The sequence below is a fragment of the Thunnus albacares genome, chromosome 4 (genome assembly GCF_914725855.1).
Source record: "Thunnus albacares chromosome 4, fThuAlb1.1, whole genome shotgun sequence".
NCBI classification, from domain to species: domain Eukaryota; kingdom Metazoa; phylum Chordata; class Actinopteri; order Scombriformes; family Scombridae; genus Thunnus; species Thunnus albacares.
The window spans coordinates 17,479,489-17,499,153 of record NC_058109.1 but is presented as its reverse complement, the minus strand read 5'-3'; the positions used below and the strand labels follow the sequence as shown (position 1 = coordinate 17,499,153).

Genomic DNA, 19,665 nt, shown 5'->3' with positions numbered 1-19,665 from the left:
AATGGACAGCTGAGGGAGCCAACTGCATCTATCATCTTGAAGCCATTAGACCAATTGCAGGGTGAAGGGGGAGGGAGCTTGCCGCACTGATCTCTGTTTGCAGCATCCCTAGAGCACCCTCTGTTGTGTGAAATACAAGAAAGGGCAAGACGGGGGGAGTAAATCCTGGGAGGCAATCGGAGAACGGGAAGGGGATCTCTTGGAGGCTGCCTGCTTGGATAGGGTTACTTTGGTGTGTGGAGTCCATCTTCAGAGAACATGGCTGTTTTTTCAATGTAAACAGCGTGTGCAGTACCTGCATTGCTAAAGGGAGAAGCAGAGGAGGAGGAGAAGGAGGAGGAGGAGGAGGAGGAGGAGGAGGAGGGGCAGACATTGGAGGAAATGTTGCCTCTTCCAATGAAATTTTCCCCTCTCTAGCTAGCCCCGGCCTGCCGCAGCTCACCTCTGAACTCATGCATGTTATATGTTAAGGTACGTATGCATCTCTAATCTGAGAGGACACATGCAGTAGGACGTGGTCACGTTGGCAGGATTAGTAGCTCAGCTGTTTGCACAGGACAGCTGAGATACAGTGCATCTTGACTAAAAATAACATGTTATGTATGAGTAACACACAGTGCTAATAAGTCCATAAAATGATTCAAGCAAAGATGACCCTTTTAAAACGTTAGATGCTCTACCTTTGTGCAGTGCAGGGATTGTTAACTGGACAACAGCATTGACTGAATCCAGCCTTTGGTTTTCATTGGTTGTTTGCTTCAGCTGCACATGTTCCTCATTAAAAGCACAAGCAGACAGGATGCACTAAGGAGAGAGGAATGGATCATATGTCTATTTTCACCGCCCTCCTGTGTCAACCATATAACCTCAAAGCAAACATGAGAGGAATCCATGTTATATTCATGTTTTAGAACTCCTATTATATGTAAATCATCAGGATAAATTGCTCTTCACTCTCATGGGATGTGTACAGTTTATGTGTGGGTGGGAGCTACAAGACTTGGATGCAGTGGGTATTTATGGAACCTGTGTGTGTGTGTGTGCGGGGGTGTAAGTTTGATTTTGATGTTTGAACACACTGCCAACACATTTCCTCACATTGCATGTTACAGTTGGAGTGGTTAGTATTCCTCTCTATTTTATCAAGTTTGTTATGCCACTTTCCTTCTGTGCCTTTTCTACCCACATCCTGCCCAAAACACCTACCACAACCCCGCTGGCACGATCAGCCAGGGTTTGAATGAAATCGAGGGTGTGCAAACACTGAAATGTTTGATTTTTTTTTTAACAAAAGATTTTAGCAAATCATCAGTATAAGACGAATAAAGCATTTTTGCTGGAGTTAAAGAATCCCCTCACCTTTTTTAAAAAAAAAAATCATACTCTCTACAATGTTTTGTTCTATAACATCATATGGTTAAAAATCAGCAAAATAAGTCTTTATCAATCATGTAATATTTTTGCTTTCTTTCATTTTATTCTTAAGATCACATGGCCAAAACATGATCAATGCCTCAGCAGACCCCAGACCAGAGGGAAGACACCTGTGTCAACTATGAGACACACTAGAAACTAAGACACATAGCAGCATCTTTACAAAGATTCAAAATACAGTTACGCCTGACCATGGCTGTAACTGCAGCGAAGACAACTGCAAGTTTTCTCTCCACAACTGCCACAACCACCACAATCCCCTTCCTCCCGACGGGCACCGACGCAAGAGACAATGTCACCTCGAGGACAACATTAATGACTGTTACTATAACGACAAACGAGACCAGCTTCAATGCCACCACGTTTCCAGAGGTGATGATGGAGGGCTCGGGAATGGGAATGGTGCTCGTACCCTTTGGCATCATCACTGTCATTGGCTTGGCAGTGGCAATAGTAAGGAATCATTTTAGTATTCTCTCTAAAATTGCATTTGATTCAGTAGAAATTCATTTTCCCTGCACCCTATTTTATATTGTTATATTATATATTTATGTTTTGCCTTAACACATCCCAGACATTATATCCCCTCTACCTTTTTGTAAATTAAAGTTTAGAGCAGTTCTTTCTATTGATAATTTCCCGTATCTGTCTTTCTCTATCCTAGATGCTGTATATTCGGAAACGGAAGCGGTACGTTTGTTTAGAATTTATTTGGTGATCTCACAACAAGGTGTAAATTCCTCTTTTTTACTATACTGTTGATGGGACTCTACTTCATTGTTTCTGTTCAGGCCATTTTCCTCAGTTTAGCAGAAAATACAGTATTCGTGGGGCTTTGACTGATTAATCATCCCCCTTTATCACAACAGTTTCCCCTCATTGCTAAATCTCTTGTCGTGCAGGTTGGAGAAGCTGAGGCACCAGCTCATGCCTATGTATAACTTTGACCCGGCCGAAGAACAAGATGACCTGCTGGAACAGGAACTACTGGACCACGGTCGGGATGGCACCCTCACAGGTCCCAATGCCAAGGTAGGCCGAAGATTGTCCAGTAGAAAATGTACAGAAAGGGTTTTTTTTCTATATCCTCAGTTATTAAACTATTTATCTCTTTGACAACTTTCTTATCTGGAATGAAAGGGCTCCAGTGCATGGTTTGATGACCACAAAAGTCATGATGAACATATTCTGTATTCTTTCATATTCCCATTTCGACACTTGAAATATAAATTTTTGAGAGTGGCTTGAACAATGTTTTCCATCACCATTAACAAGCATTTATTGTAAAAGTGTGTTGCCCCTGTTGCTTGCATAGCAAAAGTTATCATGGCTTGTGTTAGTCTTGCTATTTTGATGTGTTTGCTGTAGATTTAAATATGTCTGTCCATTTTTACTTTGTTATTTTGATGAGTTCTTTATTTTTGTCATATTACTGTATATGGGTGCTTTATTTTAGGCTACTGATTAAATAATCTACACTGTCAAAGTTTATCTTGTTCCATTATTATCTGCAAAGTTTTTTTTCCTGTCATAATTTACTTTTATTTTCTTTTATTTCTTTTAAGTTTTGACAATGGCATAATGGTAAAAGGCAAACATGGTAAAGTATAACCTGTGTGTCTTTTGAACCGTTCTAAACCTCTTTTTTCCACACTATCCTTATTTTTTCACACCATCAGTATTATCATATCTCAAACAAAAAAGCAGTAGGTTGGATGTTTGTAATTGATTTTGGACACTAAAAACCATATTTTTTTATATTAAACAATCTTTACCAAAGTATAAGCACCTTTGAACCTACACTGTCATATCTTTATCATCCTTTCCTTCGTACTCCCTAAACTTCATCTTTTCACATCATACAGCATATTCTAGGGGCCATTTATATAAATAATACATGATCACAAAAAGTATGCATAATACCACCTTTTGTTTAAAAAAATCAAATGCAATATGATGTGTGTACAACACACACCATTACACCATAAGAAACCTCCAGTGGGTATATGAGGGAATATGGTGACAAGTACTGCCAAAGAAAAATAATAAATAACTGCTGTTTTATACATTATTCATGTGTTTTATGTTCAGCAGCCAAAAGTTTCAAAACATGAACTTGGGCTGTGGCTGGAAAACATCCCGATTTTATTGAGTGTGGAAATTCATTCTTGACTTTGGGACTTCAAGTAATTCAGCTCAAGGTCCACTTTCTAACTTTTTCCGGAGCTCTCAACTGCACCTCACACATTATGACAAGTGAACCAAATTTATTACAAGTGAAAGACCTCCACTTATTTGTTGATGAAGACCTTGAGATGTGTTTGAAAGCTCCGGCAATATCTATCTATCAAAAGTAGAGCTTGAGTCAAGATTTATTTGTCAAACCCCTATTTCCATTTTTGCACTGCATTGTGGGACAATGTGTGTCCATCAATATATGTTGGCATTTGTGAACTTACTACATACCTTCAACTGTTCTCTACGGCTGTACACATTAACCTCTGGTACTAACACATCTTCTCTGGTTTAAGTAATCAATCATATTCTAAATTCTGAAATATTAAGCATTGATTTAGCTGTTTAGATGGTCTAGAAATTAACAAAACAGAAAGTTGGACATGCAGTCATTTTACACTGGGACAACTAGCTGTTATTACTGTGGTTATTACAATTCAAGGCACGTGATCTTCATGTCACTAACAGTTTCATCTCTTCTCTGTCCTGCTGCTCATCTCCTCCGCAGACTCTCACAACCTCCCAGGGGACCACGCAGAGGCCCAGTCGTCTGGTCTTCACAGATGTAGCCAAAGCTCTCAATGCTTAACAGCGCTCTTCCATTAGTTGATTTCAGTTTGTGGGGGGCCGCTGCCTCCATTAAGATACAGTATGTCGCTCAGGAAGGAACACAAAGAGAAAAAAAAGGACTGTTTTTGGGAACAACTGGAGCTTTGGTTATTATTTTCATTATTACGACATAGTATGTGAAATGACAGTGGTTTTCAAATTATGAAAAAAGAGTTGGGGTGCATGTATGATAAGGGAAAATAACGGGAAGCATTATGTATGATCTTGCACTGTTATCATTTGTCGCACAAATACAGTGTGATGCACTTTTCTTAAAATCATGTTCTGTCATTGCTGTTTAAACGTCTGATAATTTGTCAGTGAAGTTTCTTGAGAGCTTCATTATCTACTTTCATGTTTGATAAGAGAGAAGTGTAAATTTGTGTTATACTACTTGTGTGATCTTACGTCTCCGACCAGCGTGAACACTGGATGTATTACCATCCTTAGGTGAACTTTCCCCCTCCATCTTGTTTCTTCTTTATTGAGCAATGAAGGATTGTTTCTGTCTGTATACATTAAAACTATTTAAACCAATTTGGAAAAAAAAGTGGTGTTTTGTTGTACAAATCTGCAGAAGAGAGTTGATAGGTGTGATATTTTATTGATAAGCGATAAAGAAGCAGAATAACACAAATCACATGGTAAAGAATCATAACAAAATATATATCACAGGTTGGTGAGTTGTATTAATGAAGTGGATGAGGACACATCAATAACATAACTACAAAATGGTGTTAAGGCATAAAAGATGATTCTCAAGTTACACTTCAACTTTTCAATAGTTGAAAATGGATCAAGTACTGCATGTAACTACATCACTATCAGTAAGATCACAGAACAACGTCGTCCCCATATAGAGAGTAAATATCCAGACACAGCTCATGTAAAAGAACAAACATTGACTCAGATGTAGTTAAATTAGGAGGCACCCTTCAGGCTGACTACCATTCACTATGGTGATATGGATGTAGTGAGATGAGATGAGTGGACTACAACAGTACTAGTTTGACAGTTATTTCAAGATTTCTTAAGGAACGTGACCCCTGCAAGCCTTCTACATTACACGGGCCAGATCCAGATCGCCTGCAGGTCTGAGGAGGTTAGGTACAACGAACCAAACATTTCCTCAGAGGTGACCCAGGCTTGTTTGTTTTCAGAGGTAGTCCAGAGGGCAAAAAAAAACGTAAAGTCAATGCAGTTAAACAAGAAAACATACCTTCCTGTGAATGAATTAAGATCTTCTGGCAGCAATTTAGTCAACAATGCTGATATACATGAAAGTATTGAGACACAGCATATCATCCGTGATATATATTCAAGTCATAAGTGATGTGTAGTTCATGTTGGATAACTTCATGCCTATCACGCATGATGATGACAGTGGGACCGAATCTTTGAAGCATTTGCAATAAAAGCTTGAGGTCGTTGGTCAGTTTAAAGTCCCCCTCCACTCAAAAATGTGTTTTTCTTCTTGTTCCTATAGTTGGATGTTTGAACTTCACTGTGCAGAATGATGTACGTGTAGAGTTTGAAACTTGAAGGCTGTTTTCACTTTCATCTGCTGAAAGTGGAAAGTTCCTCTGTGCTCACTGAAAATTCAGTTTTAAGGGGCGGGCCTGTGACCATGATTAATGACATCACAACTAGTTTGGAAGCCAATCATAGTCCAATATTCAACTAACACAAGAGTGATGTGGAAACTTGAGGCCTCCAGTTCACATACGGTGAGACTTGGGCATTACAGAAGATGTTTCCTACTTCACTGTGAACAACCTCTGAAATGAAATGTACTTTCATAATTATAGATTCTGAAATTTTTAATAAGGGAGAAGGAGAGGGTGTAATTTTAAGGATTTTAATGAGATCATTTAAATTTTGAGGAGGGGAAACCATATTAGACACAAATTATTATTCAAAGCAGTGTATTTCATATACATCTTAAAACATGTCTGGAGGGGATCTTTAAGTGCAAAAATCCTGACTAACAAGGTCTCAAAAACGTTTTTGTAAAAACAGATTGGGGGCTGGAAGCTTCTTTACTTCTGATGTTTAATTTGGTCTACTATAGGAGAAATATCTCCATAAAGAAAAGATCTCCAAAATACTAATATTATATATGGTTATGGTGATTGATTATCCATCCATCTTTGATGCTTATCCTCTAGAAGGTTGCAGGGAGCTGGAGCCATTCTCAGCTGACATTGGGTGGACAGGCTGCCAGCCAATCACAGGGCTAACATATAGTATAGAGAAAGACTATACAGCAAATTAGAGCCTCCAATTTGACTAACCTGCAGGCACAGGGATAACATACAAACTCCACACAGAAGGGCCGGTGGATTCAAACCCAGAACCCTCTTGCTGTGAAGCAACAGTACTAACCACTGCACCACCATGTCGCCCATGACTTGATCAATACTGATAAAATAGTGCATGTTTTTTTATGTTTCAAACTTGTGTCAGTCTTCCCAAACTACAAGAATATTTTTTTTTTCACTAAACCTCTAGTGGTATGTTGCCATCCAGATAGTTTTGATTTTATATGCCTGGATTTTGAGATATGCACCTCTTGTGATTTCTGCCGCCATCCCAATACAGTGGGGGTGAGTGGAGTCTCCTTGTGGCATCCAAATCATTAAAAGATTATATTAAAAAAAAAACTCTCCCCATTACTCTGGTTGATCCACTTATTGTCAAGAGTTTTCATGTATTTCTTCAAAGAAAATAGCTCCATTGGAAACTGTTCACAGTGAGGTTTGTGATGAGTAATCGGGACATACTTTCTGAAAAACACTATTCATTAGCTTTTTAAATGTTGTTTTTCAATATTGTATGTGCCACAAAAATTCCATTCATGCCTTTATATTGGGGTCTGCATGACATGCTACTAGATGTAAAGTGAGAAAATATATTTGTTTTGTAATATGGGTGAAATGACCCTTTAAAGTGAGACTATGTAACTTTTGGAAGAAGATGTAACTCATTCTTCCTCTTAAAAATGAATAGTTAAAATTATAAGCAGTTTAATTTTAATACTCTCTACACCTGAAGAAGACCCATAGTGGTCGAAAAGTTGTCATATCCATGTAGAATTAAGGATGATTTAGGAACAATTTAGCAGTGTGCAGGTGCTCTTATGTTCTTTTGTGTAGTTTTTCGGGGCAAAACAAGACATTTGAGGATGTCAGTTTGGGCTTTTGGAAATTTTTCACAATTTTCTGACATTATATGGACAAAACAATTCATTGGTTAATCAATAAAATAATCGACAAATTAATCAACAATGAAAAATAATCGGTAGTTGCAGCCTTAGTAGCTGATGTTAGCAAACTTTAGATACATGTCACTTTTATTTGTGTTACTGTTACACTATATTTTAGCATTGACCATTACTACATAATAGTCACTTTTGGCCACAGTGCCCACTTTTCACCAAAAGTTACACAGTCTCACTTTTAGTAGCCAAAGAGCAAAATAAAAAACTTGTGTCCTTTTTTCTCTCAAACAAAGACACCACTACTGATCAACTGTTGCTTTAAAGGTAACTAGTGATGTTGTCTTGCTGTTTTCCATAATTTTCATGTATGTCAGCACTGTGTCGTTATTTGCTACCCTTCTTTTCAAATCACATGAATTAAGAGTGTCACACATAAAATGTACAGTGTAAGAATCAGAAAATACATGATGTAGTAAAAATGAGAAAAGAGTAACAGACCCAAAGAAAAAACAAGTATTTCATAAGGAACTACACCCTAAAAAGCAAGTATTTCATCAAGTTGTTGTAAACTATTTGCTGCATTTTTTCCCAGGAAAACAAACAAAGTCTCAATTCGGTTTTAACAAATACAGTTTTTTTTTTTTTAAAGAAATGACACCGATGCTTTTATTTGTACACCAATAGTAAAATCCTCTGCTGGAGTGTAACGTCCGCTTGTGTGTGTTCGTGTGTTGGTATGTAGACCTGAAAAACCCTTTGCCTGTCTGTGTTGTATGTTTACATGTGTGTGTACAGTAAGACAGTGTCTTTGCCAATGCTGAGGGAGTGGAGAAGAGTTACTTTGTTGGAGATCTTTTGTTTTTTTTTTCGTTACTGAGGTAGAATGAGAGATTAAGAAAATGAGGGTAACTGAGGTTTAAATGAGGTCTTTGTGTCAAGGCATACTGGTAATGTCAAATACAGATCAGAAATGCACAACAAACACAGCACAATAATTATTACTGAGTAGACTGAAAACATGTTCCTGAATAGTTTTGTACCTGAGGTTTCATTATGGTGTAAAAGCACTGTAATAGTAAAATCCTGAGTGTGGTAAAATGACACGTCAACACTGTTGTTGACTGAAGTAGATATGAAGGGTTTCTTTCCAAAATTAAGATATCCATTTAAACCTTTGGGTTCCTTTTTCTTAAAACAGCTGCTGGTTAGAATGGGGGGGAAATGAATTTCACTGATGTTATTAACAATTTCATTACTCTTGACATTTTAGCATGTCATGTAATCCTCTGCATTTTTTTATTCTGAGCAAAAAAAAAAAACATTTTCCCCACCAAAATTTGGATACTGCATTTTGGACTAAAACCTTTCACATCTACTTTCATTATAATGACTTCAGCGCACCATGATAATATTGTAACATTGCTAAAAATGTCACTTTCTTGCTCCCATGTGAGGATTCATGACACCTGATTTAGAAACATGTTTCAATATAACGGTTCAGTTTGGTTCCTTTTTCCTTAACCCCCCTCTCATTTTAGCCTGCAGCCCTGCCCCCCCCCCCCCCCCCCCCCCCTCCCCTCCCACACACACACCTCCCCACACACATACACACTGAGGGGTTCAGGAAAGCGTGCATCTTTAAAGTAACTGTTCAACATTTTGGGTAATTTGTTTCTTTGCTTTCTTAATGAGAGTAAGATAAGAATATTAATACCATGAAAAACAGTTAGCTTAGCTTAGCTTAGCTTAGCGTTAAGACTGAAATCAGAGGGGAACAGCTAGCCTGCCTCTTTCAAAAGGTAACAAAATTTGCCTGCATTTCTAAAGCTCAAAGGCACATAACACCTGTAAAACCCACAAACTGTCATTTTAACTTTTTGTAGGGATTAAACAAGCAAGATATAACATGTTAATTAGTGAGCTTTAGTGGTGCTAGAAGACAGATTTAGACACAGCGAGGCTAGCCGTTTCCCTCTGTTTCCAGGCTTTATGCTAAACTAAGCTAACCGGCTGCTGGTGGACAGGAGAGTGGCATTAATCCTCTCATCTGGCTCTCTGCAATAAAGTAAATAACCTAAAATGTCAAACTATTCCCTACAAAAAAAAGCCCTATCCAAAGATCAAATCAAATCAAATGTTCACCCAACAAATCCATGGTTGAGGAGAAGAAACCACTGTCTGCAATGATTTTGTGTGTGTGGGTGTGTTCCTGAATCCCTATCACAAATAGGAGTCAGATTGTACCCCTGTTTGTTTGAGGCCAAACCTTGAGGTAGGTAGAGAGGCATCCTATCTACTCCCCTTCCTCCTGTGCTGGAACCTGAGATGACGAGGGCTCAATCTGCGAGGGACCCTCCTCACCTTCTTCTGAAGGGCCCTGGAACAGCAGGGGACCAAAACCACTTTGTCACTTTGTCTGTTATTGTCTGATCTCTTTCAGTTTGGTGACTCATTATGCCCTAAACTAATGAATCAACACTAGAAAGAGTGTGAGAATACAAGAATGAGTATTAAAATTTCATTGAGTGATTGTGTGCGGGGAAGTAGGTCCAGCTGTCAGACCTAGAAATGTGAGGAAGACGACGGTTATGTCAGGAAACCAAGAAGACAGAGGAAGAGAACAGTTAGATCAGGTTTCCCCTCTCTACATTGACTCATTCTTCCCCTTCGAGTGCGTGCGTCTGAAAAAGGGAGCCTGTCTCAACGGTTTCAGTTCTTGAAGCATCTTAACCTCTTTGACAAACTGCTCAGTGGAGAGGATGCGATAAGGCAAACGGGTGGCATCAAGAGAACTGGCCCGCTTTTGGTAAGAACAGTTGTGCAATCTGTTCATTCGAAAAATGAACAAGATGGTCTAAAGAAACAAAGTTTCCCAGAAACACTGGGTGTATATTCACCAAAACTGGATACACAAAAGGACGTTTCAAGGTGTATGTGGGGATTTTAGCACCGCCATCTGTGCATTTCCAAGAACTCATATGCATTTCCAAGAACTCATCATATCTTCGTAAAGTCAGTTTACGTAAAGAACAAAGAACATATGTACAGAAAAAATATATATAACTGCTTGTTTTGCTATTCACATTAAAGGTGCAAAACCAACAGAATTTCTATATTTGACTGATTACACATATTGTACTGGTTTATGTGTGACATACACAGTTATTTGTGTGCAGTGAAATGCAATATGGCATGCTGAAGTTTGTGCTATAAGGCGTACTGTAAAAAATAAGAATTAGAAAAAAAAAAATCTAGATAGAAAATTATGACTAAATCCAAAAAAGTAAATTCACATACAAATATAAATATTCTATTTGAATATTATTTGGCATATTCATATTCGTAATGTGGATAATATGTAGCTTATTTCTCTAAAAATTACAAAGACACCTTATAGTCATGTGATACTGTAGAATATAAACTCTAGTTGCTGTTTATGTCGTACATCTAGCTAAAACTAAGTTATTCTAATACAACAACTTGAGCATCCTGGTATCTTAGTGGCTAAGACGCCATGGATTTTTGTTGCATGTCATCACCCGCTTTCTCCCCATGTCTCTTGTCTGTCTCTCTCTAATATCAGTATTAATAAAAGATAAAATGCCCCCCAAAATTAGTCCTGCAATTAATTCTACCTCCATAAAGGTTATAATGTTCCATTTTTATTTAAACTGTTTCAGAGAGGTGTTGATTCAACTTTATGGTCACTTTGGAGGCTCTAGTTTGTGGTGCTGTTGAATTGTATTGGTTTATACAGAGAGGTGTTTCTCACACCAGTTTTATGAATGAGGGGAGGGTAACACCTTTCACTATAAGGCACTGAATTGGTTTTATCTTGATATTTCTAATAAACTGGCATTTACATATCAAAGTGCATTGGTTGAACTGGAATGATGTAGGCCATGGTTTGTTGGCTTCAGAACCACTATAATAGGTGCAAAGGGCTTCTGAATGTAGAACATAAGCTTAGTGGTTAACACAAGCTTATGATATTCATGAAGAGTACAATGAGCTCTGCAGATCAGTGCAGATCAGCACTTCTTTTTCAATGCTTACAGCATATATGTTACTGCTATTAGTCAAAAGTGTAAACGGATGACACAAACAGAGATTTCTGTTGAACTGAAATTTTGTTCCTCCACAGTCACTTTTTTTTCCAGCTTCACTGTAATGTAATACAAGTTACTTTTAAATGAAAGGTGAAGAATACTTGAAGAGGTTTAAAAGGTTTAATGCCTTGTAATGACTTAATGATTCTGCAACAATCCCACGGCTCAGTTTGTTAGATTTTAAATCTGCTTGTTTTAAAATGTATTTAATAGACAACACATCAAATTATTTTTCAGCCGAGGGAACATGTGGCTCAAAGGGCTACGTCAAAACAAAAGTGGACCACCCTATTGCCTTTTAAAGTTTTGATTTTCCTCACCTGCTGCTCTTCAGTTACTTCTTGAACTACTTTCTGGGGCTGTGGAAAGAAATGCAACACAATCAATAAAACACAAAGGAAAAGCTGCCCTCAAGGACTGTATACCTCTGGCATAGACAGACACCTTGGAGGCTTTGGATATACATTTACAATTAACTCCATGATGTCTGTAAAGTGTCAGAGATGGCTCCATACCCATTTCCTTGGTCGCCCACGAGGTCGTCTCTCCCCAACGGGCTCTACTTTCTGAGAAAGAACAGATGGAGGGTTAAAAGGGAGGTTTCAGATTTTAAGAATCCTGTCTTACTGATCACTAGCTAAGATTAAGAGCTTAGAAGTTTTCGATTGAGGGCTGTAATTTTTGAAACTATGACAGCAGCCATTTTTAATCACTATTGGTTCTAAAGTACCATATGAGAAGCATTTCTCTGAGGAGCTACTGAAGTTTTGTTCTATGGATTGTAGTTAGAACAAAAAAGGTATCTGGGAAAATGCTGACTTGATTTTACAAGCACAAGCTGCATGGCCAATGTGGTTATCTTTGTCAACAACTACATCAAAACTTCCGTCTTTAGTGATGAACAGGGGCAGACACGTCATCCCATGACAGTGTGGTTATGTGAACATAAATGAGGACAGGCTTCCTACACGTTTTCCATTTCTATTCCATACTTTTCCAGACTTCTCGGTACATTTTTCAGACCATATTTGACATCTGAGTACAAATAGCTAGATGTTTATTATGTAAATAAAACGTTGGCGGGTTCATCACTTGTGGTTGGTCATGGTCTCATGTTGGGTTAGACCAAAAAACGTTATGACAGAGGACGCTATGACAAGACAACAGTGCCTTTGCATATGGCTTGCAATTGCTGCCTCCCTCATGTTGGAGATGTCAAATGATTTTACACAGTTTGCATCCAGCTTACTTTTCCCAGTTGGAATCATGAGCCAACCAGGCTTTATATTTGGGATTGTCAAACCAGCCCTCAGAAAGCTTGCATTTATGCATTGTGGCTGTTGAATCCACACTCCTAGAAAGTTGGCCAACACTCCACGGTCAAACATGTCTGACCAAAGAGGAAGTAAACTAACCAGTGCTACCTATACTGATATTATTTTCCCTTAACATATTGAATAAATAATATTATATTACTGTTACCCCCATGTTTTTTAGTCTCTTTTATGAATAAGAACCAAAAATTAGTTGAAAAAAGTTTAATAATTTGTTTTTCACAGCGTCTGTGCAGCCTTGTGTCCATAGAAATGACAATGGACGTAGCCACAAAGGTACGGTTTCCTTACGCAGAAAAGACAGTCTGTTTACTTTTCTGATAAATACATCACTGTAAAACTCACTGGTTATACAGTGGTTATTTGTGATACTATGTATATTTGCAAATCAAAGATATTGCTGGATTTTCTTTCAAACTAATTTGGTCACAGATGTCCAGATTTGGTACAGTTATAAGGCACTTGGGGCTCTGCTCTAGGAGTGTGCGTTCGGTCGCACGCCATACTTTTTGCTTTGCATGTGACGACATCAAGCTCGCTCTGGCCCGCGCTCTCTCACACAGTGGTAAATATTTTTTGGCTGTGCTGGCTGCTTGCTCCAAACACCATGAAAAACACTCGTTTTTCATGGCTCGCTTGTATGATCAATTTATTTTTAGAAATTCTGAATTTTATATTTTAGAAAACAGAACAGGGGCAGTAGTCACAAATATTTTTCTTTTCTTTTTTCCATACTTTTCCAGACCTGGAAATTACTCAAATCAAATTCCATACTTTTCCATACTGCACAGGAACCTGTGAGGACGTCTCACAGCAACAGTAAAATGTTATACTATCAAAGACTATAATAGCAAAATATGTACAGTTAAGTATACATATTAATGGCATATTTTGTTTTTTATATCCATCTGATCTCAAACGGATCTGTTGTTTCTTTAAATTTTTCCCCAAATTTGAATACACAGTGGATTTGGGTGTCTAATTGTTAAATGTCACCACTTTGGGAATATACTCTGTATCTTAGTAAATTTTCACCTTTTTTCTTTTAAATCATAGCAAACACACATGCAAATACATAACTATTGCAAAGACAGTGAGCTATATGTTTTTAAGGTATTACTGAATTTGGAAATACTTGCTTTTTATTGTAACTGATTGAAAATTGCACTGATTGGTGAGGATGATGATCTTGATTATTGTAACTAGACTTGCAGAACAGTGGTGGAAGAAATATTCTGATACTTTATTTCAGTACAAAGATGTATAAATAATTAACTACAAGTAAAAGTCCTGCTTTGAAAATTTTTGAAAAAGTGAAAGCATATAAGTATTATCAACAAAGTGTACTTTGGTATCATAAGTAAAATACTCTGTTCAAATACTGCAAAATCCCTCCTCTCAGAGTGTTACAATACTATATTTAATATATTTTTGGATTATTATCACTGATGCATAAATATGTAATCAACATTTTAATGTTGTAGCTGGTAGAGTTGGAGCTTATTTCAACTACTTAATATACTGTTCAGTGGTTAATCTATAATATATTATTAGATGATAAAATGTTTGTATATAAAATCCTAATCTGCAAGTAACTACAACTGTCAAACGTGTAAATGTAGTTTAGTAAATGTAGTAAAAAGTACACTATTTCTTTCTGAATCATAGAGGAGAAGAAGTATAAAGTAGCATGAAATGAAAATACTCATGTAAAGTAAATTCAGTATTTGAGTAAATGTACTCAGGTACTTTCCACCGCTGTGCAGCAGATCTTATGAAAGTCTTATGGTGACAATAATCAAAGTTTTTTTTTAATTCTCTGTAAGTCAATCTTTCATTCCTCAGAATAATAATAGCCACATCTGCACTGACCACTCCTTCTTTTAAACACTGACCCACAGGCTGAAGCATGAGACATAAATACTGCACTGATTTAATAACAGCTTGTGTTTTCTCTGTTGTAAGCTGACATTTGCCCCCATGATGATTGCTGACTGTTACAGTGTCCTACCAAAGACATAAATCTTTGCATTTCAGGATGTATTTCTCGGAAAGCTCTCAGATGCACTGGTACATGTATTGCAAATGCACTGGAAAGTTCATGTTCAGTATGTAATAAACATGTAGACAAGTTCGACCATCAATTTTAAGGCAATTATGCATTTTGTTGTCTGTTACAGATCCCTAATTAGAGTTTTAGAGATCCAGGTCATTCCCAGGGGAATACTTTACCATCAGGCAAAATAGGTTACTGCATGGGGCCACTGACAGCTTTACATTCATTATAATGCTCCGATATACAAACATATAAAACTATGTTACAAATCTTACTCATAAATACCCTGAAATAACTTACAAAACTTCCTCAAAGTGCTTCTTACGACAACCACACTACGTGCTTAAACTCATATGGCTAAGGATGCAATTCAACACAATTTTAAACTGTAAATAGTATATATAGATATATATATATATAGATAAATAGTTATCACAGTGAGCCTTTCTAATGAAAAAATGAGAGGTAAAGTAACACGTTAATTGTAAAACTCCCAAGAGCAAGAGCAACTAACGTTTTCCTGCCACATTGACTCACTTGTGATATGATGGGAGCAGCCCCCAACCCCCCCATCAATCTCCCAAGCGCTCATGCAAACAATAAAAATATAAGAATAGAAAACTGCATTAAAAGAAACTGAGGAAAAGAGGAAGAGGCAACTAATGGCCTAAAGAAAACTGCTTTCAAGAGAGAGAGGATGAGAATGTGCAGAAACATACCAGTGTGGAAGAAATATTCAGGTCCTTAAAGAAGCAAATTGACACATTTTAACTACCTTATGTACAGAGTAGTTTCATCTATAATGATGCATTATATTTTATAAGTTGATGTATCCTTCAATTTCAGACAGAAACATTGTGCTTGTTATTTATTTATATTTATCTGACACCTTGTAACAGGTTACTGCAGCTTCAAAGTTTACTCACAAAACATGTGATCAACAATGATCAACATTATATAATATCATAGATTAATCTATCCAGCAGTGTATAAAGTAGTTAAAATGAGCTCCTCCTGGAGACTTGTGTCTTGTGTGTACATGCAGGTACACTTTGTTGATAATACTTATGTTTCTTATACTAGATTGCAGGACTATTTAAGTGTGACATTGATAGATTTACTTCAATAAAATTTCTACCACTGCTGAGATTTATATTCTCAGTTGGAGAAAGGATGAAAAAAGGCACAATGAGTTTTCCTAAGGCCCCCAAATGACTAAATCTACCCCTGATGATTCCAACTCAAGACAGAAGTCACAAAATCTTTCATTTTTTCACTTTCTTGTGATAACTAAAATTATAAATATAATTTGTCCAAAATGTTCTGTAATGTAAATTGTAGCACTACACTGCAGTATTATGGTGCTGTTCTGATATATAAGTTCAAATTAATATTAAGTGTCTTAGACACTCTGATCAGTTCAACCTTCAGTGCAGTTCTGGGGCCTTTGTTCTTGCTGCCTTTTGGTCGTCCTCTTGGTCGCTTTGGAGTCGGTGGTCCAACAGGCTCCTGTAGAGAGAGATCACATGTGCAACCATAAACAAACCAACAACTGTCAACTGTTTGCATGATCTGTTGTCTACAGCCAGAAGGCATCATCACATAATCAACTCTAGGATGACTCAGGATGACTTTTTTAATGTTTTAATTAGATACTTAATTATTTAAGGACTGGGTTGATCAAATTCATCTTGAAGTCCCACCTGTTGCTGTTTCCGCGGCCGACCCCTGCCCCTGCGCTGAGGCTCAGGAGGTGACTGGGCAGTGCTTGGCTCGGGAGACGGCTCTTTGGTCCCACTGTGACTCATGCCTATGTCTGTCCACCTGCTTCAAAGAGTGTGGGCATCAAAGGCTGGAGGAGCGGCCTCGTGGGCTTGCAGAGTAGAAGACCTGAGTATCAGGAGCTGGAGCTATGTGTAAAGAAATGTGAAAAATGACTACTTTTAAATGTGTTTGTGCAGCAATTATCTTAGAAGTATTTAGGATGATCAGATATATCACTATATGAATTCAAATGATCTAATTTCTGCACAATTATCACAGTGAGGTTCAGTCTGTGCTTAATGGATCATTCAGAATCACACTGGACCCCTTTTCAAGCACAAGCGTGGGAACAGCTTATACATAAGCCTTGGCACCAGGTTCATCGGAACACAGACAGGGGTCTGGCAAACGCAGGGAAACATGAGAATGGTGTGCAGTGACTAAAAGTAGCACAGATATTCACAACTCAATCTACCATCTGCCCTCTGTGAGGTATTTCTCAATGGGTTTGTGCAAGCTGTAGGCGTGCTGATGCTGCTACAACTTTTACTGAGAAACTTGTGCTAATGAATTAAAACAAAAACAGAAAGTACTTCATGCAATATCTAAATGGAAAGAATGAGAACAAGATAACAGACTTTAAAAATCTGACTCTGAAGGCTACGGTGAACTTTAGAGCTGCAATAATTAGTCGATTAATTGATGAGTTGATTGACAGAAAATTAATCTGCAACTATTTTGATAATTGATGAATCATGTAAGTATTTTATCTCTCTGGTTTCAGCTTTTTAATTTAAAGACTTTGCACTTTAGAAAATTGTGATACACATTTTTTATCATTTTCCTACATTTTATGGACTAAACAAATGTTCAGTTAATTAGGGAAAATTGTCAGAGCTATCTGTTGAGGCCTTTTTAATCATTTAATTGTTTAGTCCATAAAATGTCCAAAAAACAGTGAAAAAGTCCAAATTGAGGTCTTCAAATTGCTTGTTTTGTTCAACCAACAATCCAAAACCAAAAGATGTTCAGATTATTATCACATAAGACAGGAAAAGTTAGGAAATCCTAACATTTGAGAAGTTGAGACTATAGGAAATATTAAAAGCGACTGAAACCATTAAATCATTATCAAATAATTCCAGATTAATTATTAGTTAGTGGATCAACTAATTGATTAATCGACTAACTGTTTCAGCTCTAGTATGTGAAGTTATATAGGTCATATTAATGGCTCTCCTATGTAACAATAACATAAACACAGTATATTTTTCTGGTGACCTCTTCACTTAATTAATTTACTTTGTATTAACACAGTAAACAGTGAGTATCTGCTATAAACTGGCTGTTGGTAATGTCCCACGGTGGTCGTTTACCATAAAGTCGAGCTCTGAGAGGAACGTGCCAAACACTAATTGCCAACACAGCCTATCAAAACGGCCGCACAGAAGCAGGAAGTCGGAGCAATTTGAGAAATCTACGTCCTCGATGAAACGATTTAAAGCCAAACGAGACGCACGACGTCGTCTCGTCGCTTATAAACTCGTTTTGGAGTAACACAACAAGCGTCCTGCACTTTCTTCTGCAGCGGCGGAGCAGCCCGTCCGCTCAACTCGTATGTGTTTGGCAGTCAAGAACGGGACTGAATGTACTTTTTGCATATGGGCGGCAATTGCAACCGTAAAAAACACATTCTTCTGCAGCCTTTAAAGACGGTGCGTAAAGCGCTCCTCGAGCGAAACCGTGAGTGCTCGCTGGACCGAGCAAAAACCTTCCCGGACTTGGTTGTGGACTGGCACACGTTAACGCCGAAACAACAGTCGAGGCCATCAATGTTTTAAAGCGTAAAGTCGGCGCTCACTACACTACATCCCCCTGCTTCCATCACTTGCGCAATCGATCTCAAATGTCTTGGGTTTCTTGGTGATAACAGGTCCGCCGAAATGGATGAACCAAGTGTTAGTATAAGAGCTGCAAAAAACTTTACCACGAAGGACAAAGGCAGGGGAACACAGGTGCAAAAGCTCTCCTTTGAAAGCAGCCCGAACATACATACTACATACATACATGCAGGCTATAGTCTCCATGTTGAGGCTCAATAGTCCTGTTCATGCAGGCAGCGCCAAATGCAACACAATCAGAGCAGAGACTGTTAAACTTACCTTGAGTCGGTTTGCAGTTTTACCTGGAAGTTCACAGTCAGCCTAATGTGCTCCTGCACAACTATGAAAATCTTAGTGTATCGACCGTCTCATTGGCTGGAATGAAAGGGTAATCTCTCTCTCTCTCTCTCTCTCTCTCTCTCTCTCTCTCTCTCTCTCCCTCGCTCTCTCTCTCTCTCTCTCTCTCTCTCTCTCTCTCTCTCTCCCTCCCTCCTCTAATCGGAAATGTGTGTGATCCCCCCAGACGTTCAGTCACGAATACCCCAGTTGCAGTATAATGGGGGGTTGTAGCTGAGCAGTATGCAATGCATACTTTCTCTATTAAAGCATGTTTCAAGAAAGAGCGAGGGTAGGAGGGTTGAAGAGGACCCCGCCCCGAAAAATCTACCGGACCACCCACTTGAGAGGGAGAGGGAGAGAGAGAGAGAGAGAAAAAGAGAGAGAGAGAGTGAGAGAGAGAGACGGGCATCAGACAGGAGGGTAGATTCTGGTTCCGGGGTTCCCAAAGTGGGGTCTGGGGGCTGGGAAGTTCCCCCAGAGAAAGGAGGAATAGGCTCAGTTTGCTTCAGTAGAAATGTTGGGGAGATCAAACCGTCTAGACTGATTCAAAGCAGAGGTTTCACTCTCTCTCTCTCTCTCTCTCTCTCTCTCTCTCTCTCTCTCTCTCTCTCTCTCTCTCTCTCTCTCTCTCTCTCTCTGCTGTTATCTCCCCACCTACAAGGTTAGAGATATATTTCTGTAA

General features: G+C 38.2%; 2 protein-coding genes across 3 annotated transcripts; one reads left to right on the top strand and one right to left on the bottom strand.

Moving 5' to 3' along the window:
• Positions 1–65: 65 nt before the first annotated feature.
• Positions 66–4,815, top strand: si:ch211-161c3.5 (uncharacterized protein C3orf18 homolog). 2 transcript variants are annotated; one of them, XM_044350298.1, is made up of 6 exons: positions 66–471; positions 1,487–1,887; positions 2,099–2,124; positions 2,337–2,466; positions 3,000–3,034; positions 4,178–4,338. In XM_044350298.1, the coding sequence occupies exons 2-5, from the start codon at positions 1,627–1,629 to the stop codon at positions 3,003–3,005; spliced, it is 423 nt and encodes a 140-aa protein (XP_044206233.1). In that variant the 5' UTR covers positions 66–471; positions 1,487–1,626; the 3' UTR covers positions 3,006–3,034; positions 4,178–4,338. The 2 variants fall into 2 exon arrangements, with proteins under 2 accessions (XP_044206233.1, XP_044206231.1); XM_044350296.1 differs by lacking the exon at positions 3,000–3,034 and having other exon boundaries at positions 68–471; positions 4,178–4,815.
• Positions 4,816–9,080: 4,265 nt separating this feature from the next.
• si:ch211-161c3.6 (high mobility group AT-hook 2b) lies at positions 9,081–19,084 on the bottom strand. The gene is made up of 6 exons (XM_044349446.1): positions 18,924–19,084; positions 16,701–16,907; positions 16,423–16,506; positions 12,123–12,173; positions 11,928–11,966; positions 9,081–9,875 (listed from the first exon to the last, which is right to left on the bottom strand). The coding sequence occupies exons 2-6, from the start codon at positions 16,803–16,805 to the stop codon at positions 9,792–9,794; spliced, it is 363 nt and encodes a 120-aa protein (XP_044205381.1). The 5' UTR covers positions 16,806–16,907; positions 18,924–19,084; the 3' UTR covers positions 9,081–9,791.
• Between the last annotated feature and the right edge of the window lie 581 nt (positions 19,085–19,665).

Excerpts from the sequence above, each read along its gene's own strand:
- si:ch211-161c3.5 (XM_044350296.1), top strand. The coding sequence starts at position 1,627 with ATGGCTGTAACTGCAGCGAAGACAACTGCAAGTTTTCTCTCCACAACT. Across the intron at positions 2,125-2,336 it reads TATATTCGGAAACGGAAGCG|GTTGGAGAAGCTGAGGCACC; the intron begins GTACGTTTGTTT and ends CTTGTCGTGCAG. Across the intron at positions 2,467-4,177 it reads TCACAGGTCCCAATGCCAAG|ACTCTCACAACCTCCCAGGG; the intron begins GTAGGCCGAAGA and ends TCTCCTCCGCAG.
- si:ch211-161c3.6 (XM_044349446.1), bottom strand. The coding sequence starts at position 16,805 with ATGAGTCACAGTGGGACCAAAGAGCCGTCTCCCGAGCCAAGCACTGCC. Across the intron at positions 16,507-16,700 it reads GGCCGCGGAAACAGCAACAG|GAGCCTGTTGGACCACCGAC; the intron begins GTGGGACTTCAA and ends CTCTCTCTACAG. Across the intron at positions 9,876-11,927 it reads AAGTAACTGAAGAGCAGCAG|GGCCCTTCAGAAGAAGGTGA; the intron begins GTGAGGAAAATC and ends CTGCTGTTCCAG.